Below are 20,281 nucleotides of genomic sequence, written 5' to 3'. Positions count from 1 at the left end.
CCCCTGAAGGCACAAGAACAGTAAATAAAATTAAGATGGATGAAAAAAAAAATATCCATGCGATCCGCAGTTTTCGCAATAGTTCATAAGCTCTTGAAGAAAATCAAAAGTTTTGATTTGGATGAGAAAAAAAAAAATAAACCCTCTGTTTTTCCTTTGATGAGATGCATTTCAATGCAACCAGAAGTGCTGTTGTTCATTAACCTGGCACAAGGCCAGCCCCAGCAATCGCAGTAGGAAAGGTACCTTCACTGTCTTCCAGACCTGTGGTCTTTGAAGCACATCCAGTTGCTCGGTGGAGCCACCTCTGTTACTTGAACCCAGCCAAAGACTGAGCTGCCAAATGAACCAATACTCCAAAATTTACCCTCCTCCGTGCACTTTCCGTGGCTGCCTTGTGGCCTCATTCTTCTTCGGCATAAATTCAAACCATAACTGAATAGGCAAAGGAAGGTACTTTGGAAGATAGAAACAGATAATGAAGTGAGTGGTAAGAGGTTTATAAAAAATGAGAACAGCAAGCAGACAAGGAAAAGTAGTTCCAAATACCTAATACAGAGAGAAGGAGAAAAGCCAGCACAGATCCTAAATGAGGATGATGAGTCAGGCAACCACTTCTGGCTCTGTGAAGTATTCTTGTTATTGTTTTCCTGCAAAACACTTCTGAACCAGTTCATCCACTTAAGGGGGTAGTCTGTCTCAGCAGAACTGAAACAACTGATTTTTTCCTTGAGACAGGTGAGTACTGGCCTGGAGGATCTGTCTGCACTGCCACAACCAACCACTATCAGCATAAGAACTGAACTACGGAAGAGATACAGGAGCAAGGTACTGTATCAGGGTTTGAGAAGAGTGGTTGGTGGTACAAGTGAATGAAAACAGAACCTGAGACTACACCCCAGTAGAAGGGAACTGCAGACCACAGAAGTTTTTAGTGAAACAAGCTCCAGAAAGTGATGAAGATCAGGTGAGCATGCATGTGCAGCCATGCTGCTAGTAGCAGAGTTACAAACTGATCCTGTTGGGAAGCTCAGGATTACCACGAGCCCCAGAGTGCTAATCCCCACTGAAGATAGATTCTGGGGGAGAGAGGGAAGTATTTTTTTACATGGAATGGACTCCATCTAACAAACTTGAGTCTTTGAGAATTAGGATGTGCAATTCACAAAGGAAAGAGTCTGCAAGTTTTTTTAATTGTTTAAAGATTTTTTTTTCAGTTGGTTTACATGAATCCTACAACCCACACTGTCAAAGGATGGGGATGGTAATCACATCTATTTGTGCAACTGCAGCACCAGAAGGCTAGGATGCAAAGCAGCCTTGAGACCCCTGTCTGTTACAAAGGAATCCTTTCAGAAGGTGCCCACTGATGGTCTGGCAACACCAGCTAGAAAAATCCATGTTATGAGTAGAAATACAAAGTAATATACATAAACAAATGTATTTCATCAATAGAACCATGGAAAAAAGCAGGTATATAATACCGTGAGTATGAATTCAACACAAGTGATCTATCAAATCATTTGCAGATATCACAGCTCCTTGGTTTTTGGTGGGTTGGTTTGGGGTCTTTTTGGTTGGTTGTTTTTTTAACCTTCACCTACATTTACCACAGAGTGAAGACTAACATCTGTTCGGATGATAATATTTTCTCCCATGAAACTAGAAAAAATATTTTAAAATATTTAAGTCCAAGCTGTCTTCCAACTTAACAAAATGTGTTCTTTTCTGACAAGTAATACACCATGACCTGAAAAAATAGCCTTAAAAATAATTTTGGGATTTTCAGGAGTAGTATAGATGTCTCAATATCAATGACTTCTTTTTTGGAATAAAGCTGAAAACTATAACGTATTATCCCAATTTGGTCATTTGTTATATCATGATTACAGCCTTTTCCAATGCATGCATTCATTCAAAGTTTTGCAAAGAAATTCACCATTTGTTTCATTCTCTTACTGTATCTACTAGAACATCTACACTACCTACATGAACTGTGACAGGCGATAACTTCATTCTTAAACAGATCTTTTTGCAAAAAAGCTCTGTGGATCTTTAATCCTGAATAATATATCTTATTCCTATACCTTATACCCAGTGACACTAAAAAGATTTCTGTGAGAACAAATGGATGAAACTAGTCCTGTCCTGCACCTGTAGCGAGTCGGAGATGATTTTTTTTTTTTGTAGTTTTCAAATTACAATTTGCAAGATAGTATCTTCCATGTTTCCTTACCAATTCTAGGCAACTGACAAAGAGTGCTAATCTGTTTTGTGTGTTACTTTGTTTGCTGTGTAGGAGTGGCAACTATTGGTTTGGTGTTTTTTTTCCTTAAAGTACTCTGTGCTACATTTACTCACAGTCAAGTTACTGTTAAACTCTTACTAATTCCAGTGACAGCATAAAAATACTTTGCAGTTCTGTATGTGGTGAAAGACTGATTATACATACCTCCGAAAAGAAAACAGACAGGATGACTAGGCTGATCCAGTGAATTATTCCTGCAAACTGTGATGCACTTGAAACTGCAATTAACACAATACAATGAAGCATCATTATAGTAGCAGAAAGCAACTTCGGTTTAATATAATTAGTACTGCTACAACTTAGACACGGGTAAAACTTCCTTTCTTACATTTTGTAATGGAAGTACCAGAAAAAGGATGGGATGTAAAGGGACATGAAACTCCAGCCCTGTCAGCTGCTCACCCTAATTCAGGCCAACATGTTAGCAGCCACAGCAGCTGTTCATTCGAGCTTTTACAGATAGGACTGCTGGTAAGCAATAACATACACGTTTTAGGTCTTTGATGCTCTGTCACTGCTCCGTGCTCTCACTCCATGCACTGCCTTAGTCCAAGATGTGTGACTAAATCCAGTATACCTAAAAGTCCAGAGTTAGAATTCTGTAAGGAGACAGAATGCTCTACTATCCCCACATTGTTCCTTGTATTCAGTCTTTGACAACTCAGCTCAGAAGATTGCTAATTGTCTGGAATGGGTACTTAAAAAACAGTGCTCAAACTGGGCTTCCAAATACATTACTATCATCTAAATAAATAAATAGGGTGACTTTTGTACAGCTTTCCGGACATGGCATGAACAGCTCTGACTAGCTCAGCACCCCATTCCCCTCAGAGTCAAGTTTGACTCCAGAAAAACTACAGCAAGAGAAGCAACAGAAAGAATCAATGTAATTGTTAACTGTTAATAATATCAAATCTTAATGCCTTAATTTTAAGGAGCTTGTGAAATACCAGCAATTCTAATTTGTACAGCAAACATGACTGGTTTTGTGCAGCGTTTCAGGAAACGTGGCTGTCACAGGGACAGGTTTATGTTTAAAGAAGTTTCTATAAGAACACTCAAAAAAGCTACGCTAAACAAAATAAAATTCCAGTTTAAGTAAATGTTAATTCATAATTTCCTTTGTAAGCGCTCTTTTTCAGAAAGACAGTGACCATTAAAGTTAGTTATGTTCACTTCATTGCAAACTCCTCCACAAAAATAAGTCTGTAAAGGGCAAGTTAAAATACTAGTTTATGAAACTCTGGATTCTACATACTAATTTCCCATATAGGTACTCTTTACGCATGCAAAATGTTGAGGCAGTTATTCCACTTTCAAAGTGAAATGACTTTCAACAAAAGTCCTTTCAGGAACTGACTGGCAGGAATGCTCAGGAAAACTTCCCTGCATTCATTAAAAGTATGGTTTTACAGAGTACTTAAGCCTTGCACAGGCACTCACTGGCATTAAATCTGCCTTTCCTTCAATACAATTTATTTTGCTTATAAGTTAAATGAAATAAACCAAGGCAAATTTGCTGCAAGACTGCATAAGAGGCCCTATGATATATGGGTTGTCTTCATGTTCTTAAATCAATCTCTTGAAATCTGGAGGACTCCTTTAACAAGTAAGTTCATCTGAAATTCTGTGATCAAAGTTCCTTTCACTTCTGACAAAAACAGGAAGCTGAAAGGGTCCTGTATCTGAACTGCTAGTAACTCCTGCTCTGAAGGTCACATGCTTTAAAGTTTGAAATAAGGGAATGAAGAGAAAAGATTCTGTCTTTACTACAGGGCATTTGTGAGTCAACCATCCCTACAGAAGCCATCAAAATAGTCTATGCAGTCTTGCAGTTTCGAAGAATTACTGTGTAACAGCAAACTTTAAGGCAATCAATATGTGCATAGAGATGCAAGACTGGCAGAATTAAAGTCTCAAGAACATACAGGGCATGCACTAAATAAAGCATCTTATTTTAAAATTAAAACTGTTTAAAACGGGAAGGGATGTAGGAAGACATTAGGATGCAAAGAAAACTGTTAGTATGGGCTGCCACTGGAACTGTCACAGCTGAGGCTCATCTGGTGCTTGATGAAAGAGGGTTTGCTGTGGTGCAGCAGCAGAACCACTTAAAGATGAAACAACTGGGCAAAAAAGAATATATTTAACTTTCCCAAGACACTGTCTTTAAAGGGTGGCATAAAGAACAAGAAAAGGAAACCGTTTGCAGGCAGTTTCCAAACCGCTGCCGACACGCAGGGCTCTTGCTGCCCCCTAGCGGACCGGAGCGATACAGCAGCCAGGGGGGTGGGGGGAAATCGGTGTCGCCCGGCGCACCAGCTGTGGCAGTACCGGGTGCGCTGCCGGACGGCGCGCCATCCAATTGCCAGGAAAACAGTAAATTTGAAAAATCCTTCCAAGCAGGAAGCTTTTGTACAACAGCTGAATCGCTAGCCCATACACTGAATCTGGGTATTTCCCTCCTCCAAAATACTCCTTTTCAAAACTGCCGTGAAAAGCTACAAAAATGGGAGCAGGGTCTTCTCCGAGAGGTGCTCCTCCCTGCTCTGTGGTGGTCCACATACATCATTGGGATTCAGTTTGAGAGAAAGCACCTAAGCTAGTCAGCTTCCACTTTTATCTGGAACAGAATTGCACGTTTGTTGAACTTGTAAACTTTTTTCCCCCAAAATTTTAACCTAAAAGCCCAAAAGTTTTGCTTTATTTCACATTTTGCTTGTCTGTTGCTACAGGGAAGAAACAGATCAAATCCAGATGCTTTTTAGTTGTGAAGAAGCTGGTTCAGTATAAAATGCTGAGCACAGCCCATGTCAACCCACCTCCTGCCCCTCTCCCTCACTTTCATCTCCTCTCAAAATGTATATCCAGGAGAGGAGGGATGAAGAATACATCCTAACTGTCCTGGGTTTGGCTGGGATGGAGTTAACTTTCTTCTTAGTAGCTGGTGCAGGGCTGTGTTTTGGCTCTGATGTGAGAACAGTGTTGATAACCACTGATGTTGTTAGCTGTTGCTGGGTGATGTTTATACTCAGTCAAGGACTTTTTGGTTTCTTGGGCTTTGCCAGCGAGAGGGCTGGAGGGGTGTAGGAAACTGGGAGGGGACACAGCCAGGGCAGGTGACCTGAACCAGCCAAAGAGATATTCCATACCATGGGATGTCATGCTTGGTATATAAACTTGGAGGGTTAGCTGGGGGGTGGGGGGGTGGGGAGGGTGTTGCTGCTAAGGGACTGGCTGGGCATCAGTCAGCAGTTGTGCTGTGCATCACTTGTTTTCCTTTCTCCCTTTTCCTTTGGATTTTATCTTTTTCCCCACCTTTTCATTGTAACTATTACTATTATTATTGTTATTCTTAAATTTTGTAATTGTTTTAATTACTAGATTTTTCTTATCTCAACCCTCAAGTTTTACATTCTCTCTCCAATTCTCCTCCCCACCCCTCCAGGTCAGGGAGAGTGAGCAGGCAGCTGCGTGGTGCTCGGTGATCAGCTGGGGTTAAACCACAACACTGACAAACCCTGAGTGGCCATTACAGAAGCTCATCCTATCAGTGCTTGCTTTCGGTGGATGTTGTTCTTGATGATTTCCTGGCAGGTACAAACTATACTGCTTCTGCAAGGAGAGCAGACTGTCACTGCACCATTTGGGCAAGCCCTGAACCCACTCTTGCTGAGGCATTGCTGCACTGCCTTGTGCGCTCCCTTTGCACAGCTATGCATGTACTCACAAAGGGCCCCGATCTAGCAATCAAATGACCAGGAGCAGAACTTTTCAGCTTCACAGTTTTCCAGAAGGCCTGATGCCTTTTACAGACACACCTGCTGTAGTTGATTGCAGAAGAAAGGCAATACTAAGATAGTTTCCTGACTTGCTTTCCCCCAAAACTACTGAAGACAAGGAAGGGACACAGCATGGTCTGTATTTCTGAGGAGTGGGGATTGGAACCTGCCATGATCTTTTTTTTAATGAGGTGCAAGTGGCTTAATACATATCTATTTCTGCATTTGCAAAACATCACAAGATACTGAGATGTTATTTTGTTAATGCGTGTGAAGAGCTTTAAAGATAGAACTAAAAAAGCTGACTATAGGACAGAGACCTGTAATAAAAGACCTGTTATATGTCTGCTGCTTTCAGGGGTTTCTAATTCCAGAATGAATATGCTTTGTGCTAAAATACACTAAAAGATCTCTGTCCTTTTCATGTCTGTGACCTACAACATTTGCAAATATGGTCTCCATCACTGGTACTGACAGTTTGCTGTATGGGACAAGTGCACAGTGCAAGCAAAGACTGCCCTAAAAGTATGAGAGGAAAATCATGCTCTCAAAATGTCACAGCCAAAGAAAACATCAGTTAAAAAAAAAAGGGGGGGGGGGGGGGGAGGCTCCATAAGTAATGACAATCTATAATTGTGGATTAGCACTTGTTATCAAAAAAATTGGTAGTGATGTGCCGTAACATTCTAGTGCATTGGTTGATTTCATATAGAATAAGGAATCATTTAAAACTGTAATTACATTTTTTGAAAAAAAAACAGAATTGTGGCTTAATGACTTTCTAAAACTTTAATGTAAGTGACCCACATTTTTCATACGACACAACTACAATACTTATACCAGTCCCACCAAGATAGCCTTCATCTGATTGAAAACAAAACAGAACGTATTCAACTTAAAGGCAAGGTGGCTGATTTGTTGGTTCATTAGTTAAAATGCAAAGTAGCAACACAGAGTGGAATGGCTCCTTTCTCAGGTGCTGAGACATACAGGCAGGGGCAGCCTCTGAACAGTGAGATCATCTGGCTTGACCAAACACCTATAGGTCGTGCACAAGGTGTAAGCTGCAGAGCTTTTATAACATGCACTAGACACATAGAGGAGGAATGACCCCTAAAATAAAGCCTTCTTTAGAAGATTCTTCAGAAAATAAATGGTAAGAAAGCAGGCGCTCCCAGAGGAGACTCCCTGAAACTGTGTTAAAAATCTAACAGAAATCAAGAGAAACCATTTTAAACTCCTGGATCTACAGGAAATGACAATTCTCTACATAATATTTCTCGAGGTGCCACATCTTTCTGTTTGTTGAAAGCTTCTTCCTCATTCAATTTTTAAGGACATACACCCATATAATTAGCATTCCTAAAGTTTTTTGAAAGCAGAAGATTTGTCCATATTCTAGGCTTCCTCATCCAAAATGGAAACTCACCAGAGACTACAAAAAATATAACTGCCACGGAGTGGCCATGCTCCAATCAGTATATGTAAACAGAGGTGTAAATGGTGGGCAACAGTGTGGAAAGACAGCGTAGTCATTTATTCATCTTATAGGGTTTATATTGATAATTGCAGCAATTTTAAAGTCCCTTAAACTAATCTTAATATAATTGCAATATTTACACTGAAATCTAACTCCACTAATATCAATAGACAAATCACAAAAATAAAAGGACTGCAACAGAATAAGAAGTTTGTTTGCTCACTTTAAAGTTGCCATAGAAGATACCAGACCATGACTCTCCCATGTTATACATTCAGCATTTATGGTACTGACCGAACCCCACCACTGTCATTTCAACATATCTGAGATTGTACAGAGATGCTAGAGGCTGCTCTTTGACATTTAGCATAGGGAAAATTGCAGCTGGCATTCGTATTCATGTCAGCTTTGTATCACAAGAGCAAAAAAAAAAAAAAAGGAGGGGAGGGGAATGGAGGAAAAAAGCAGTAGAAAAAAAAAGATTAATTGGGAAGCAAAACAGCAGCATTACAATTTCCATTGTGGAACCTGTGTAGAGTGAATTCAGATACAGTAAAACTCCATTTAAGCTATTATTTGACTCCCAGTGTATTAGCAAAGTAGAATGGAAATCTTTATCACTTCAGTACATAAGATAGAAAACATAACTGCAGTTCCTACCCACCTGAATAGAAGTAAATTAATCATGCAGATAGCGCCAAATACACTAGCAAGTTCATCACTTCTGTTTATCTACATGCATGTGAAAAGTATCAGAGATTAATGACGCACAAATTATCTTTCTTCTGTGTATACAGAGTACGTTCATAAAGGACAGACCTTTTCAAGTACTAACAGCAGTATGTGCAGATCTCTGCATGTACACTCTGCTTGTATCCTCTGAAAATTTGTCCTATACTGAAGTTGGTCAGCAAAATAAGGAAGAGACTGACTTCACTATACCAGGGTTCCACAAAAACACATTTCTTACCTAGACTAGTAATCATTTAAATGGTAGGAAAAAAAATCCCCACAATCCTCCCCACTTCAAAAACCTCCCAGCAAGTTAAGCCTTATTTCACCAAATATAAAAATATAAAGGGGTGGGGGGGGAAAGAAAAGAAGAGAAAAATTTGAAAAATTAAAAAATTAAAAAAAAATCCTCCTACTCACACTGGAGAAGCTTTATATCTATTAGGAGTTCCAGAGTCAGAAGAATCACCACCAATACTACACAGGCTACCAGGAAACTGTTGAGACTTGCACTGAGCAAAAATACCTGCCACACAGCTGCTCGTCTCCCACAGCACGGTTTTAGCCAGTTAGATCTAAGGAAATAAAATTAAGAGGAAAAACAAGAAAAGAAAAGAAAAGAAGTGAAAAAGGAAGAGAGCTAAAAAGCAGTGAACTCAAAATCACAAGTTCTGTTGTTATTGATACACTCAGCAATAATACAAAGTTGTTGCAAAACTCAATTTCATTGATTTCTTTACCAAGAAAACCACTTCACAAACAACTTCACCCTGGGGATCTTGTGCGTCTCTTCAACCCTCTGGAGTGTACTGGTGTTCAAATACCTTTCAATGTATTGAGTAACACAACCCTAATTATCATACATACTTTTCTACTTTCTTCCTGTCATTTTTTGATGTGTTTTTATTTTGACATACATGCTGCGTTCCCTTACATCTGTGAGTACCAAGGCACAGCAGGACTCCGCTATTAGGTTAAAAGCCAATGATGTTTTTTAAGAATTTCTCTGCTACTTAATTTTATGGTTGTGCACCTTTATCCTCATTGTAGCATGTGACAAATCAGACAAGCACTGCCAAATTTGGTTTGCAACAATCAGTCCATGACATCACAGAAAAGAGCAATAGGAATCTGGAAAACACTGAAGCAGCTCAGTGACTCCACAGCTACACCTATATCTGTATGCAGCCTGGCAAAGTGTCAAGCCACTGGCCAAGGCTGTCTAGCTCGTCTAGTTGTCTAACTCTCACCAACCTGCTTGTGCACCAGGCCAAAAACGACTTCCCCAGACTTTAGGGTAGCTCAGTTTTGGGGACAGCATATGCTAGGGACTGTTCCCAAACCTGGTTTAGATGAGGTCAAATTGTTTGGAGGAACAAGACAAGGCAAGATGAAGGGAGCTACAAGGAGGCTACAAGGACAGAACTCTGGAAGGAAGCTGATGCATCAGTAATTGTTGCACTAGTAGTGTGCTAATGCAGATACACATTTCAAGTGAGTTGTTTAAAAAAAAATTTTTTTTTCTTTTGAAAATATTTGTGCTAGGAGTAAAGTAGCATAAAGCCCACTCATACTTTTTTTCCCTCCTAAAATCCCCCCATAGTTTCACTTTGATACAGTACTGTATGGTTTCTCATCACAGTGTTTCATAATGTTCTTTTATTGGCTCACCTCTGAAAGTTCTGATGCTTGCCTGACACTTCATATTTTCAAAGCTCTGTAAATACACATTAGCTAATGAAGAGCTGACATGATTTATTAACTAGAGTTTAAGAAGCTGCAAGCACACAGAAGTGTGGTGCAGTAATGGCACTGTCCGAACTGAAAAGTCAATACACACAAATCAATGGTGTACAAGGTGATATAATGATACTGATCAATTCCAGAAAACCAGCTCTAGACTCAGTAACTCATGATATATTCAAACACTTGGAAAAATATTACAAAACACTCCCTGACGTAACCACACTCAAAAATGAGAGAGAAAGTGATGCTGCGTAATGCTCAGAGACTTGACACTTTCAAGCAGCTTCTCAGAATTAAGCATATCGACTAAATACTTGTACTCAAGATGCCCGATTACTTGACCATGAAATACGCCTAAACTGACTCTTAAAACTTCAGAGAAGATTTGACAAGCACTACTATCGGGAAATTGCCCTTAGTTTAACTTTGTTATGGTTCTAGCCTGAATACAGAATGCACTAGGTTTTAAAAATATGTATGTTTAAAACATAAAGGGGAAAAAGGCATTGGGATAGGTAATTTTTGCAAATTTGATCTTTTAATGGATTTTACTTTATATTATCTCAAAAGAGGATAACTTGTCTTTACTGCAACTGTTATTTCAGACTTTGTGGTTTTTTTTCCTGGGGCGGGGTGGTGGGGTTGCTTTTTTTTAGATTTTTCTGAAAATAATGCCAGGGAATGGCCCTGTTTAAATAGAACAGTTTTTAGTTCTGCTCTCTCCCTACATTTATCTTCCCTTTTCAAAAAAGACTCATTTTTCCAGTGTTTTAATATTGCAGGGCAGTTTTTCCTCTTTCCTATTCTCAGAATGATCAGCAGAGGGCCTAAGTACATTCTTTTAAAAGCTCTACATAGTCAAGATTTTCAAATATACCAAATGTACCTACCAGTAAGAATAAATTAACTGTGATACTCAACACACGTTACATATAGCCACAATAATCATTATTCAAGCTAACAGTTACTTATAGAATGCTAAAGAATGTGGAGTTATTCCATCTGTATGGTAGTAATATTCCATTGATTCCAAAAAGCTTCAAAACAAAACTGTCAGTTTATGATTCGAAAAAGCAATTAACTTCAAACATCAAGTGCAGATAGATCATCTGCATGTTTACACATATATATCACTCACAAAATAAATACATTGATTTCAAAGACATAAAAGTGTTTGAAATTTAAGCACTGAAAAGCTACCTCCAGTTTCATATCTTAATTTATTACACCAAGGTGCATTTGTTCAATCCTTGTCCTACAAATGGACATTGATTAGCATCTTCACATCACTGCCTAGCAGACCTCTTCCCAGACCTCCTCCAAGTCCTCTGAATCTACTGACATTAACAACCACGTTATGCTCTGAAAGGAGCACTGGATGGTTTCTTTTCTGGATGCTGCTTAACTAGCTCATTCCCTGCTGCTTCTACACTCCAAAGCAAGATCAGGACTCTGTCATACAGGATTGTTGGTTTTTGGGTTTTTTTTACTTCTTACCCTCGTAAAGGACAGACATAAATAATAAAAGGAACTATAACCCAAGTAGAAATGTATTTTAAATATACTTGTTGACATGCTAACCACACTGACTCCTGGTACACAAATCTCCTCAACTCCTTCAACCATGTAACTTGCCTTAGTAGAGTGGTATCTCTCCCTGCTGATGTGTAAGGGCTCATCCATTCAACGGATGAGAAATCTGGTATTTGAGAGGAAAAAAAATAATCCCATAATTAGTGTGGTTTAAACTTACCTTCAAAATCCTGGCCATTTCCTCTGCAATTCTGCAAAGCTACACTAAGTTTAAAGCTCAGATTAGAAACCCAGCTGCACAGACCTTAAAGAAAAAAGTTAACGTACACAGTTCAAATTTATGAAGAGATTACATACTAAGCCTATACAAGTAATCACCTTTTTCCCTCACTCCAGACCAAAAATAAAAATATATATAAATAAAAGAAAGAAAAAAGGTGCCCTGTTTTGTTCAGAGAACAAGTACAACTTATTTTGGTGCCCTGTGTTGCTTCTGTATACCATGCACTATATGGATACAAGTATAGTATGACTTAAGACAACTCTTAAAACAACTTTACTGCATAACTTCAAACAGGTTCATTGGGTACCTCAGTTACTCCATCTCTACAACAGGAATATTTTTCACCTTTCTCACAATGCATGGGTGAAATAAACAAGTGTACTAGCAGCATGGGAATTTCTTGTTGATGGTGATACAGGCTGTAAAGTTTGGTTATGAGATATTAAAATTATTTAGTGGAATTTTATTGCCGGGGTAATTCTTTTTAAAGATACTTTCACACATGGCTTTGTGGAAAAACAATCTGTCATCATCGCTGCTAGTTTTATTATTAAACAGCTTGGAAAAAAGAACATAAGGCAAAACTGGGAAAGGTTTAACATGTTTATTCAGCAAGGAACCACTACAAACAATTTGTTCAAGCTGCTAACAGCTGTCACTGTTTCTATTTTCTGGTCTTGCAAACAAATACCCCAAAATCTGCATTATACCTTATACCCTGAGGTTTTTGTGGGGTTTTTAAAATATATTTTTGTGTGTTTTTTCTTTCTTCTTTTGGTTAAACAGCAAGTGTTTGTGTCTCACAAGATGGCTAAGATCAGAAAACAGAAGGATGGATGAGATCCAAATCACTATCTGAAGGAGTAGAAAGGCCATGGTCAGGAAGTAACAGGAACACAGAAAGGCTCAGTAACAACACAAAATCTGGCTGAGACAGAAAAGACAGCAGAGCCTCGCAGCAGGCTACAGGTAGCAGCTGGAGGCCTTGAGCAACTCCAAGAACAGATAGAGCTTGGCACCCCTTTCCTGGACTTCTCCTACAAGCTTAGATTAACTACAGAAGTTTAACTATTGAGAGCTCCCTCATCCTTTTTTTTTTCCCCTAGAAGTTTTATTATTTCAAACTCTGTGACATTCCTCAGAGGACTGATGCAAAACTGTTGCTCAAATGGCAATAAAGATTCCCCCATTTCCTGCCTAAATTCACATATGGCCAGTTTATACATATTTGTTCTTATGCAGATGTTGTTAACTCAATTAGTTGTTCTTCCTTACTGGAAGTTTGTCCATGATGCATTTATACACAGCGATGGCCTCCACTCATGTAATGCAAGTAAAGCCCATGCTCTTTGTGAACAGCGAGTTTCTGTAACTGTCCTAGTAGTCTCTTCTGCACATGAATACAGACAACTGGATCAGTACATTATTCTGGAATAGGTTTAATTACATGAATGCAGCCCAGCTCTATTTGAAGTACTTTCTGCTTTGTGCTTTCTTTACAGGTGTATATCACAACATTTGGTCACAGACATCCTGTGATTACTTGGTATATTGCTCCTCTCACCAGAAAATTGCTTATCAGGCTTTTCCTTTTTATGCTAAATTCTTTAGTGAAATACTAACAACGTGCTCAAAAACAACATTTAAGAAACATAAGAACAGCCATATTAAGTCAGAACAAAGACTTGGTATCCTGTCTCCAGTAGTGGCCAGAGCAGATGTCTCAAGATGACTAAGAACACAGCAAACATACAATACTTCCCCTTAAAACCCTCACAGCATCCAGCTGTTTTCAACTCAGTGACTTCCTGAGACAGATGCTGTTTCTCAGATTCTATTTAGTAACCTTCAATGAATTTCTCTTCCGCAAACTTGTTCAACCTCCCCTTAAGGCTAGATAAGCTGTTAGCAGCCATGCATCCTTTAGAACGCAGTTCCACACATCTACGGCGCTCTGTGAAAAGAGAAACCTCTTCTTGTTTCTTTTGACCTGGGTCTTAATCTATTAATAATATACCCTAGCACCTGTATCAGGGTGGGGTGGGTGGGTGTCAAATGTTAAACTTCTCTGTGTCTCAGATTTTGTAATCTCAATCAAACCTCATGTGAGTCCTCTGTTTTCCAGACTGAAGAGTCCTAGCTTACATAGTAATCTCCAATGGAAGTCACAGCACATCTTTGGTCACAGCCTTCCTCTGAATCTTTTCCAGTTCTTCTATATCTACCATATCCTTTTTGACAGGGACCAGAAGTACACTCACGTTCAAGACACGGGCAAGGCTTGGATATATAGAGGAGTACAACAGCAGCCTCTCTTCTATTCTCTACTCCTTTTCCTAATGAATCCTAACATCTGATTTGCTTTTAGACTGCTACCCAGCACTCAGATGACCTTGTCATGGGACTCCCCTTGCAGACTAATATTCCTCCTTTCCATATTTCTCCTTTGTCCTATTGCTTACCCTCTTTCAATTTTTGCACCAAGTCATATCTTCTCCACTTAGACAATTAATTCCAGTGTTGAGCCAGATAAATTAGATCCCTATCTTTTCTACTCTCCAATAAAAAGCTTCGCAAACAGTGGTCTCTGCAGGCTACAACTACATTTCTACCCACAAAAAGTATCTGGGAAAAGCAAGTTTTGTTGGAAAAATACAGAAAGATCTACAATCCAAAAAGCCTGAAAATCACTGAGCTAGAAAATTAATTCTTTTTTTTTTTTTAACTTATATTACTGCTCCCTCTACCAATTGGTGTTGCTGATAAAACCCATTAGAGGGACACACTCAAAGGATTTAGGTACTAGGGTAAACACAGTAATGAGCTATTCTGGAAAACAACATTTACAAAGAAAAACACAGAATCTGTAGAGAAAAAGAAGTTTCTAAATCACTGTAATGTAACCCAGAATTTCATGTATTCTCTTGTGAAAAGCTGGTCACCTCACAGGTTCTGTCATGCTGAATGCTCATTTTCTGCTGCAGTGCAGGTCTTAGTTTTGGACCAGAGCACAGAGAGTAGCAGTGATATAGTACTGCACAAAGAACAAATCAGCACTACAGTCTCATTCATTATTTTGCTGTTAGGATTTTGCACCATCTTTCTGGATTCAGACTGGCTGGCAGCTAAAAACATACATCACTTTTGTAAATACAAGGGAGCTTGCTCACATCATGAAATAGTTCTGCCCTCCAAAACCTTTGCACTTTAACTCCAGCTTGGACCTCATTATTCACCATGTATCAACATCATGTGCTCCAGGATCTGCATGAGCTGCACAGAACTTTTCAGAAAAGGGACTATTTTCAAATTATGCTGCCAGGTAAAGACAAGAAAAGCAGAATATAAGGGAAGCATGAGAACTTCATCCATGTGAGTTCTTTTAGTTAAAGCACCTTTAAGCTTTGTAGAAAACACAGGTAATATACCTTCAGAAACCAAAATAAAACCTGAAAGATGAATATGAAACCCAGAAATAATGGCACCTATTTGGGTGCAATTACAGAAGACAGACTGAAGGAACAGACACCCTTTTCTCCCAAGATGAGTGAATACATTCATCAGTGAAGGTTTGCAACCAATTTAAAATGAAAAGCTCATGACTCTCTCCTGTGTCAACTTCCGAATCTCTGCAAATCTCTGTTCAGTTTTGGTTTCCTTTTTTTTTTTTCCTTCTCTCTCTCTCCTCCCCTTCCCTATAATTTTCTTTTTTCAGATATTCATACCGTTTAATGCACTTTCTAGCTGCAACCAAACAAATCTAAAGCTACTAACAGACAATCATAAATCATTAAATTACAATGCCATGACTATTTACAGCTAATGTCGTCACATTAACTATGAACTCCAAACCTTTACAGCTGTTTATGTAAAACACAGTACTTGAAAGCAACTTCAAGTTTCAAATTTGTGTAATATATAAAAATTCAAGATCTGCAATCTAAACCAAATAATTTCAATACGGTGTATCTCTCCCCTTGCTTCCCAACCCCCATTAAACACAGTTCTTTATCAAGAGGCAGGCTCACAGCACAACTGCATATTCACAAAAAGAATACAGCCTGTTGTGCAACTGTCTGTAACAAATTTTTTATAATTTATTGTGTGAATGATACCTCCTAATTGGAATTTAAGAAAAAAATAGGAAGAACTCTTCCCTATCCCTACTTGTCTTTAGCACAGATATACCACTTTCTTCATTCCCCATCGTTTTTATTGGTCATTGACGCAAAAATAGAAGAGAGAAAGCATTTTTTGGAAAACAGAATACTTGATTTGAAAAAAAAAAGGAATTAAGAGTGGCACTTAAAGCTAATGTTAACATCTAAAAACCTCCTTAGCTTTCTGAGTAATTAGTCTCCTCAAAGGAACGTTTACATATTCTTTTCATGCAAACCGCGTTCAGTGCAGACACAGCCTCCCCAGTAAATTCACAGAAACAAAGAAAATCGGCAACTTTGCTGCTGCTTTTTGTATACAAGTATCACCTAATCTGTTACAGGTATTTTAGAAGTGTACCCCGTCTGTTCTTCTTGGCACCCAAGGCACATTTTTTGAATCAGTTTATTTCTCATAGACACATCTCCAGCCTATGCCTCAATCATTTCTGCAATGTCTAAGCATAGGGTACAGTGCACAGCAGCAATATCTAAGAATAATTCCAAGGAGTTAACTGCAGGGCAGATCAGCAGGACTAGGAAGTAATGAACATCTCACTCATATTGAACCTGAGAACTAAGCTCCTGTTTCTTCACAGTGCTACACAGGATGGAAAAGAGATAAATAGAGATTGCCGTAGTCACATAAAGCTCAAAATGTTTTAGCGACATATTGTCAGCATTTATCAGAAAATTTCCTTTTTCTGAAGGGTAAGACCCATAGATAGCTCTATTAACACCAGGCACATCAGCCCCACTGCAGCTAGGAAGCAAGCCAGGTGCAGGAATCCCTCCTATTCCACATGCAGTGACCACAGGTACCTTGCTCCTCTTCCGTGCAAAGGCGGCAATGCCAGCCCACCCACACGATTTATAATGAGTGAGAATATTTGCAATGCAGAATCCATCCAACTTAACCAACTTCCAACATGTAAATCTTTGTACTTTCCCTGTTTGGGAACTCTACAGAGAAAAGAATTTTTGCTCAACCCACATGAGAAGACAACATATTTCACATTTTGTTTGAGGGTTTCTGGGAGAGTGGAAAGGGTTTTCTTGCCTGATTACCTTTTCACTACTTACAGGTGTACTTCAGGGACAGGCTTAATGCATAGTCTAATCTGCAGTTCGTTCTTTGTTGCTTAGCACAGGGATCAGCATTGTAAACTAAATTTCTGACAAAACCAGCTCAAACAGTCCACAAAATCCCTTCAACAACACTGACAGATGGGAACTGACTGCCCTGAGCATTTGATATAATAAAGACCCAAACTGCACAAAATAAGATTTCTTTATTCTAGTATCTTTAAAGCCATGGGAAGGTCAGTTTACATATGGTCTGTCTAGCAAAAGGCAGACCATAATGTTCCTTTCTTTTTTCATTTCTTTGTGGGGGGGTTAGCTAGTCGGGTGCCATCCAAGAGTTTCTAGGCACACAACAGGGGCTGAGCTATGACCCACCTATTCCTAGTTGCCTATTAACATTGGCTTCATGGAGGGAAACATTCTCTCAGATGAAACAAAAAGCTCCTCCAGTTAGCAATCTGGTTAAATTTGTACTTGTGCTTGGACCTTGACCATCTTCTAGCTTTGAAGAAGGAAAGTTAGAGGAAAGCCTTGGGGTGCACACAACCAAACCATTAAATCAGAAGACTCCTTTATTGCCTACTCATCCATCTCTAGGCTGATGTCTCTCTCATTGCTCTGCACATGGAGATGGAGACATACTAGTGATGAAGCGTGACAACCCACGTCAGGAACTAGGCATTGTGGACAATTATGTTGAAAACCATAATGTCATGTATAGATGCAGCTTGTAACAACAACCCAGCACTTTCCAAGCACAAGGATGTGCCAGACCTTCCTGCTGCAAAGCCTTGCAGTTAGAATGACTACAACTTGCTTAGATCAGGTACAGATCTAGAGTAACAGAGCCACACAGAATATATGCAGGTCATACAGGTTGGCACCTTCCCTGAAATTCTCAGGGAAAAGGATACAGAAGGTAACACTTGGAGTCTGTGACAAGGCAAACTGACAGGGAGGGGAAGATGAGTCCTACATCACCTTTTAGTACTCTCCAGCATTTGCAGCATCTTCTGGTATCTGCACCAGCAACCTGTATCGCAGCATTGGGGTAACAGCTTCACAGTTACGAATATGGATGCTGGCAGAAACTACAGGGACTTAGATATTTTCTGCCACCTCCTGTGCTGCCCTTCCCACACCACTCTTCATACATGAGGAAGATGTAGCTGTCAGTTCCTGTACCAAACTCATCCGACCCACCCTATCTCCTTCTTACTCAGGTGGAAGCCAGTCGCATCTAACAAGGCCATGAGAAAGAAATTACACCACATTCATAAAACCAGATATATTCCCAATGAAGCCATGAGGTAGTATGGGGACAGTATTTTACTTTTGCTGCTGGGCTTCTTGAGCTCAGCTCTGCTCCTAATTTTCACAAGGCATCAGCTGCAGATCAGTGCTTCTGAAAGGAGGAAGCCACCATTCCCACAAGGCAGGTGCGGTCCTGGGACTTCGCTGAACATAAACAGCCAAAATGCATTGAGACATACAAACTAAAGCTCTGAATTTTCTTCAGAGAATCCACTCTACAGCTGGGAGGTGTGGATGGCACCTGCTTGTTTCCGTTCAGACCAATGAAGCCACAAAAGAAGAGATCTCAGCTGAGAAAAAGAATGACAAATCTATTTCCATACTTAAGGCTGCAAAGCTGCTCATATGGTCACAATGAGAGATCTGTGCACTTTGGCACAGTGAAAAATTGAGTTTCAGATCATAAAAATCTATAAGAAGTGCATATTAACTAAACTGGTATTTACTCAGCACCAAAATAGCCTGAGGGTTACACCTGCATACTCAAATTAATTTTCAAGTGCCTCTTTTGCTATGCAGGGTATTTTATGTTACAGTTGTAACACACTTATGTAACCTACTTGAAATGTATTTCCCCTTGTTTGGAGTAACAACTTTCTGGAGATGTCTCAAAGTCCTATTTGGAAAGAAATTAAAGGCAAGAGCCCTCCCTGCATACAGCTTCCTGGCTACCACACAGAATAGCCACTGAGCAGAGATCAAGCAGGTGTGTGACTGCTGGTTTCAGAGCACAGGTTAGAGCACACTGAGCTGTTAATAAATGGAGGCTTATATAGAGCCTTTTAACGTCTTCATCAATGGGAGCTCCGTATGACTTACTGTGAAGTGCTTTTAGATGGATGCTGTTGACAGTGAAGTATATATACATTCAGTGCGACACACAGTGGAACACTAATCACAGAATCAGAGCGGCTAGGCACAAGCGGTGACCTGATCTCTGTCCCAAGGGATGTTAAACTATAGTGTTAATCATTCCTGACAAATGCATTGTCTTAAAGACATCTAGCAATAGCAATTCCATTCCCCTCCTCCATACACACACTATTAGCTACCCTAGCACTTTGCTACCCTCATTATTCTTCTCTTTGCTACAATTCAAGCTTTTTACTTCTTGTCCTAAACATCACGGAGACTGGTAACAGACTGTTCTCTTCCTCACTGAAGTTTCTTATAAGCTCCCCTCACAGTCTCTTCTTCACGTGAAACACAGTTACTTCAATCAGTACTCCACAACAGGTTTTCTAAGCCTCTAATCTGCCTTCCTCTGGATTCTCTCCAGTTGACCCCAATCTTTCAGAAAAAATTTAGTATAGCAGTCCACCTACAGCCACTTCAAGCCTGAACCAGGCAAAAGGATGACTTCTAATCTCCTGCAGGACAACAACGCCACATAATCTGACACTGGCTTACGTTTGAGCAAACATTATGAACTGATTAAGATCTTTTATTCCAATAAAACTGGAACAGTTGTTCTAGGAAAATAGGGGTAGTATGTATACACATTATCAAAGACAATGTTCTGTCCAGAAATCGGCAGTCATTATCTCTCAGTCAGGAGATATACAAAAATCACAGTAGCCATCTCTGTCAACCTGAAACATTTCACAAAGACCTTTCACGAGGCCATTCTGCTTGTCTGCTGGACTAGATGCTTGGTCTAGTTTTCCCTGAAAGAAGGCTTCCAAACTGTGCTAAAAGAGCAGCTACGAATCACTTAAAATTATAAAGAGCCCCAAACCAGCACAGATTAGTTACATTAGAAAAGATCACTTCCATCCTGTGACAATAGTTTTTTTAAAGAGTTTGAGGACAACTGGTTACACTTCTCCAACTCAAGGTTTTCTTTTTCTACAGGCCATG

General features: G+C 39.5%; 1 protein-coding gene across 3 annotated transcripts in view; it reads right to left on the bottom strand.

Moving 5' to 3' along the window:
- The window catches only part of TMEM266 (transmembrane protein 266), an 86,660-nt gene that overhangs the window by 36,057 nt on the left and 30,322 nt on the right, over nt 1-20,281 (bottom strand). For 2 of the 3 annotated variants that reach the window (XM_040600506.1, XM_040600508.1), the window contains 2 exons: nt 8,723-8,877; nt 2,453-2,526 (listed from right to left, as the gene is read on the bottom strand). In XM_040600506.1, the coding sequence (XP_040456440.1) occupies nt 2,453-2,526; nt 8,723-8,877 (229 nt within the window). The remainder of the gene's footprint in view (nt 1-2,452; nt 2,527-8,722; nt 8,878-20,281) is intronic. The other variant, XM_040600509.1, reaches the window with a different exon arrangement.

The sequence above is a fragment of the Falco naumanni genome, chromosome 7 (genome assembly GCF_017639655.2).
Source record: "Falco naumanni isolate bFalNau1 chromosome 7, bFalNau1.pat, whole genome shotgun sequence".
Classification (NCBI taxonomy): domain Eukaryota; kingdom Metazoa; phylum Chordata; class Aves; order Falconiformes; family Falconidae; genus Falco; species Falco naumanni.
Note: the sequence above shows the minus strand (reverse complement) of the source record. Positions and strands in the feature narration are given on the sequence as shown.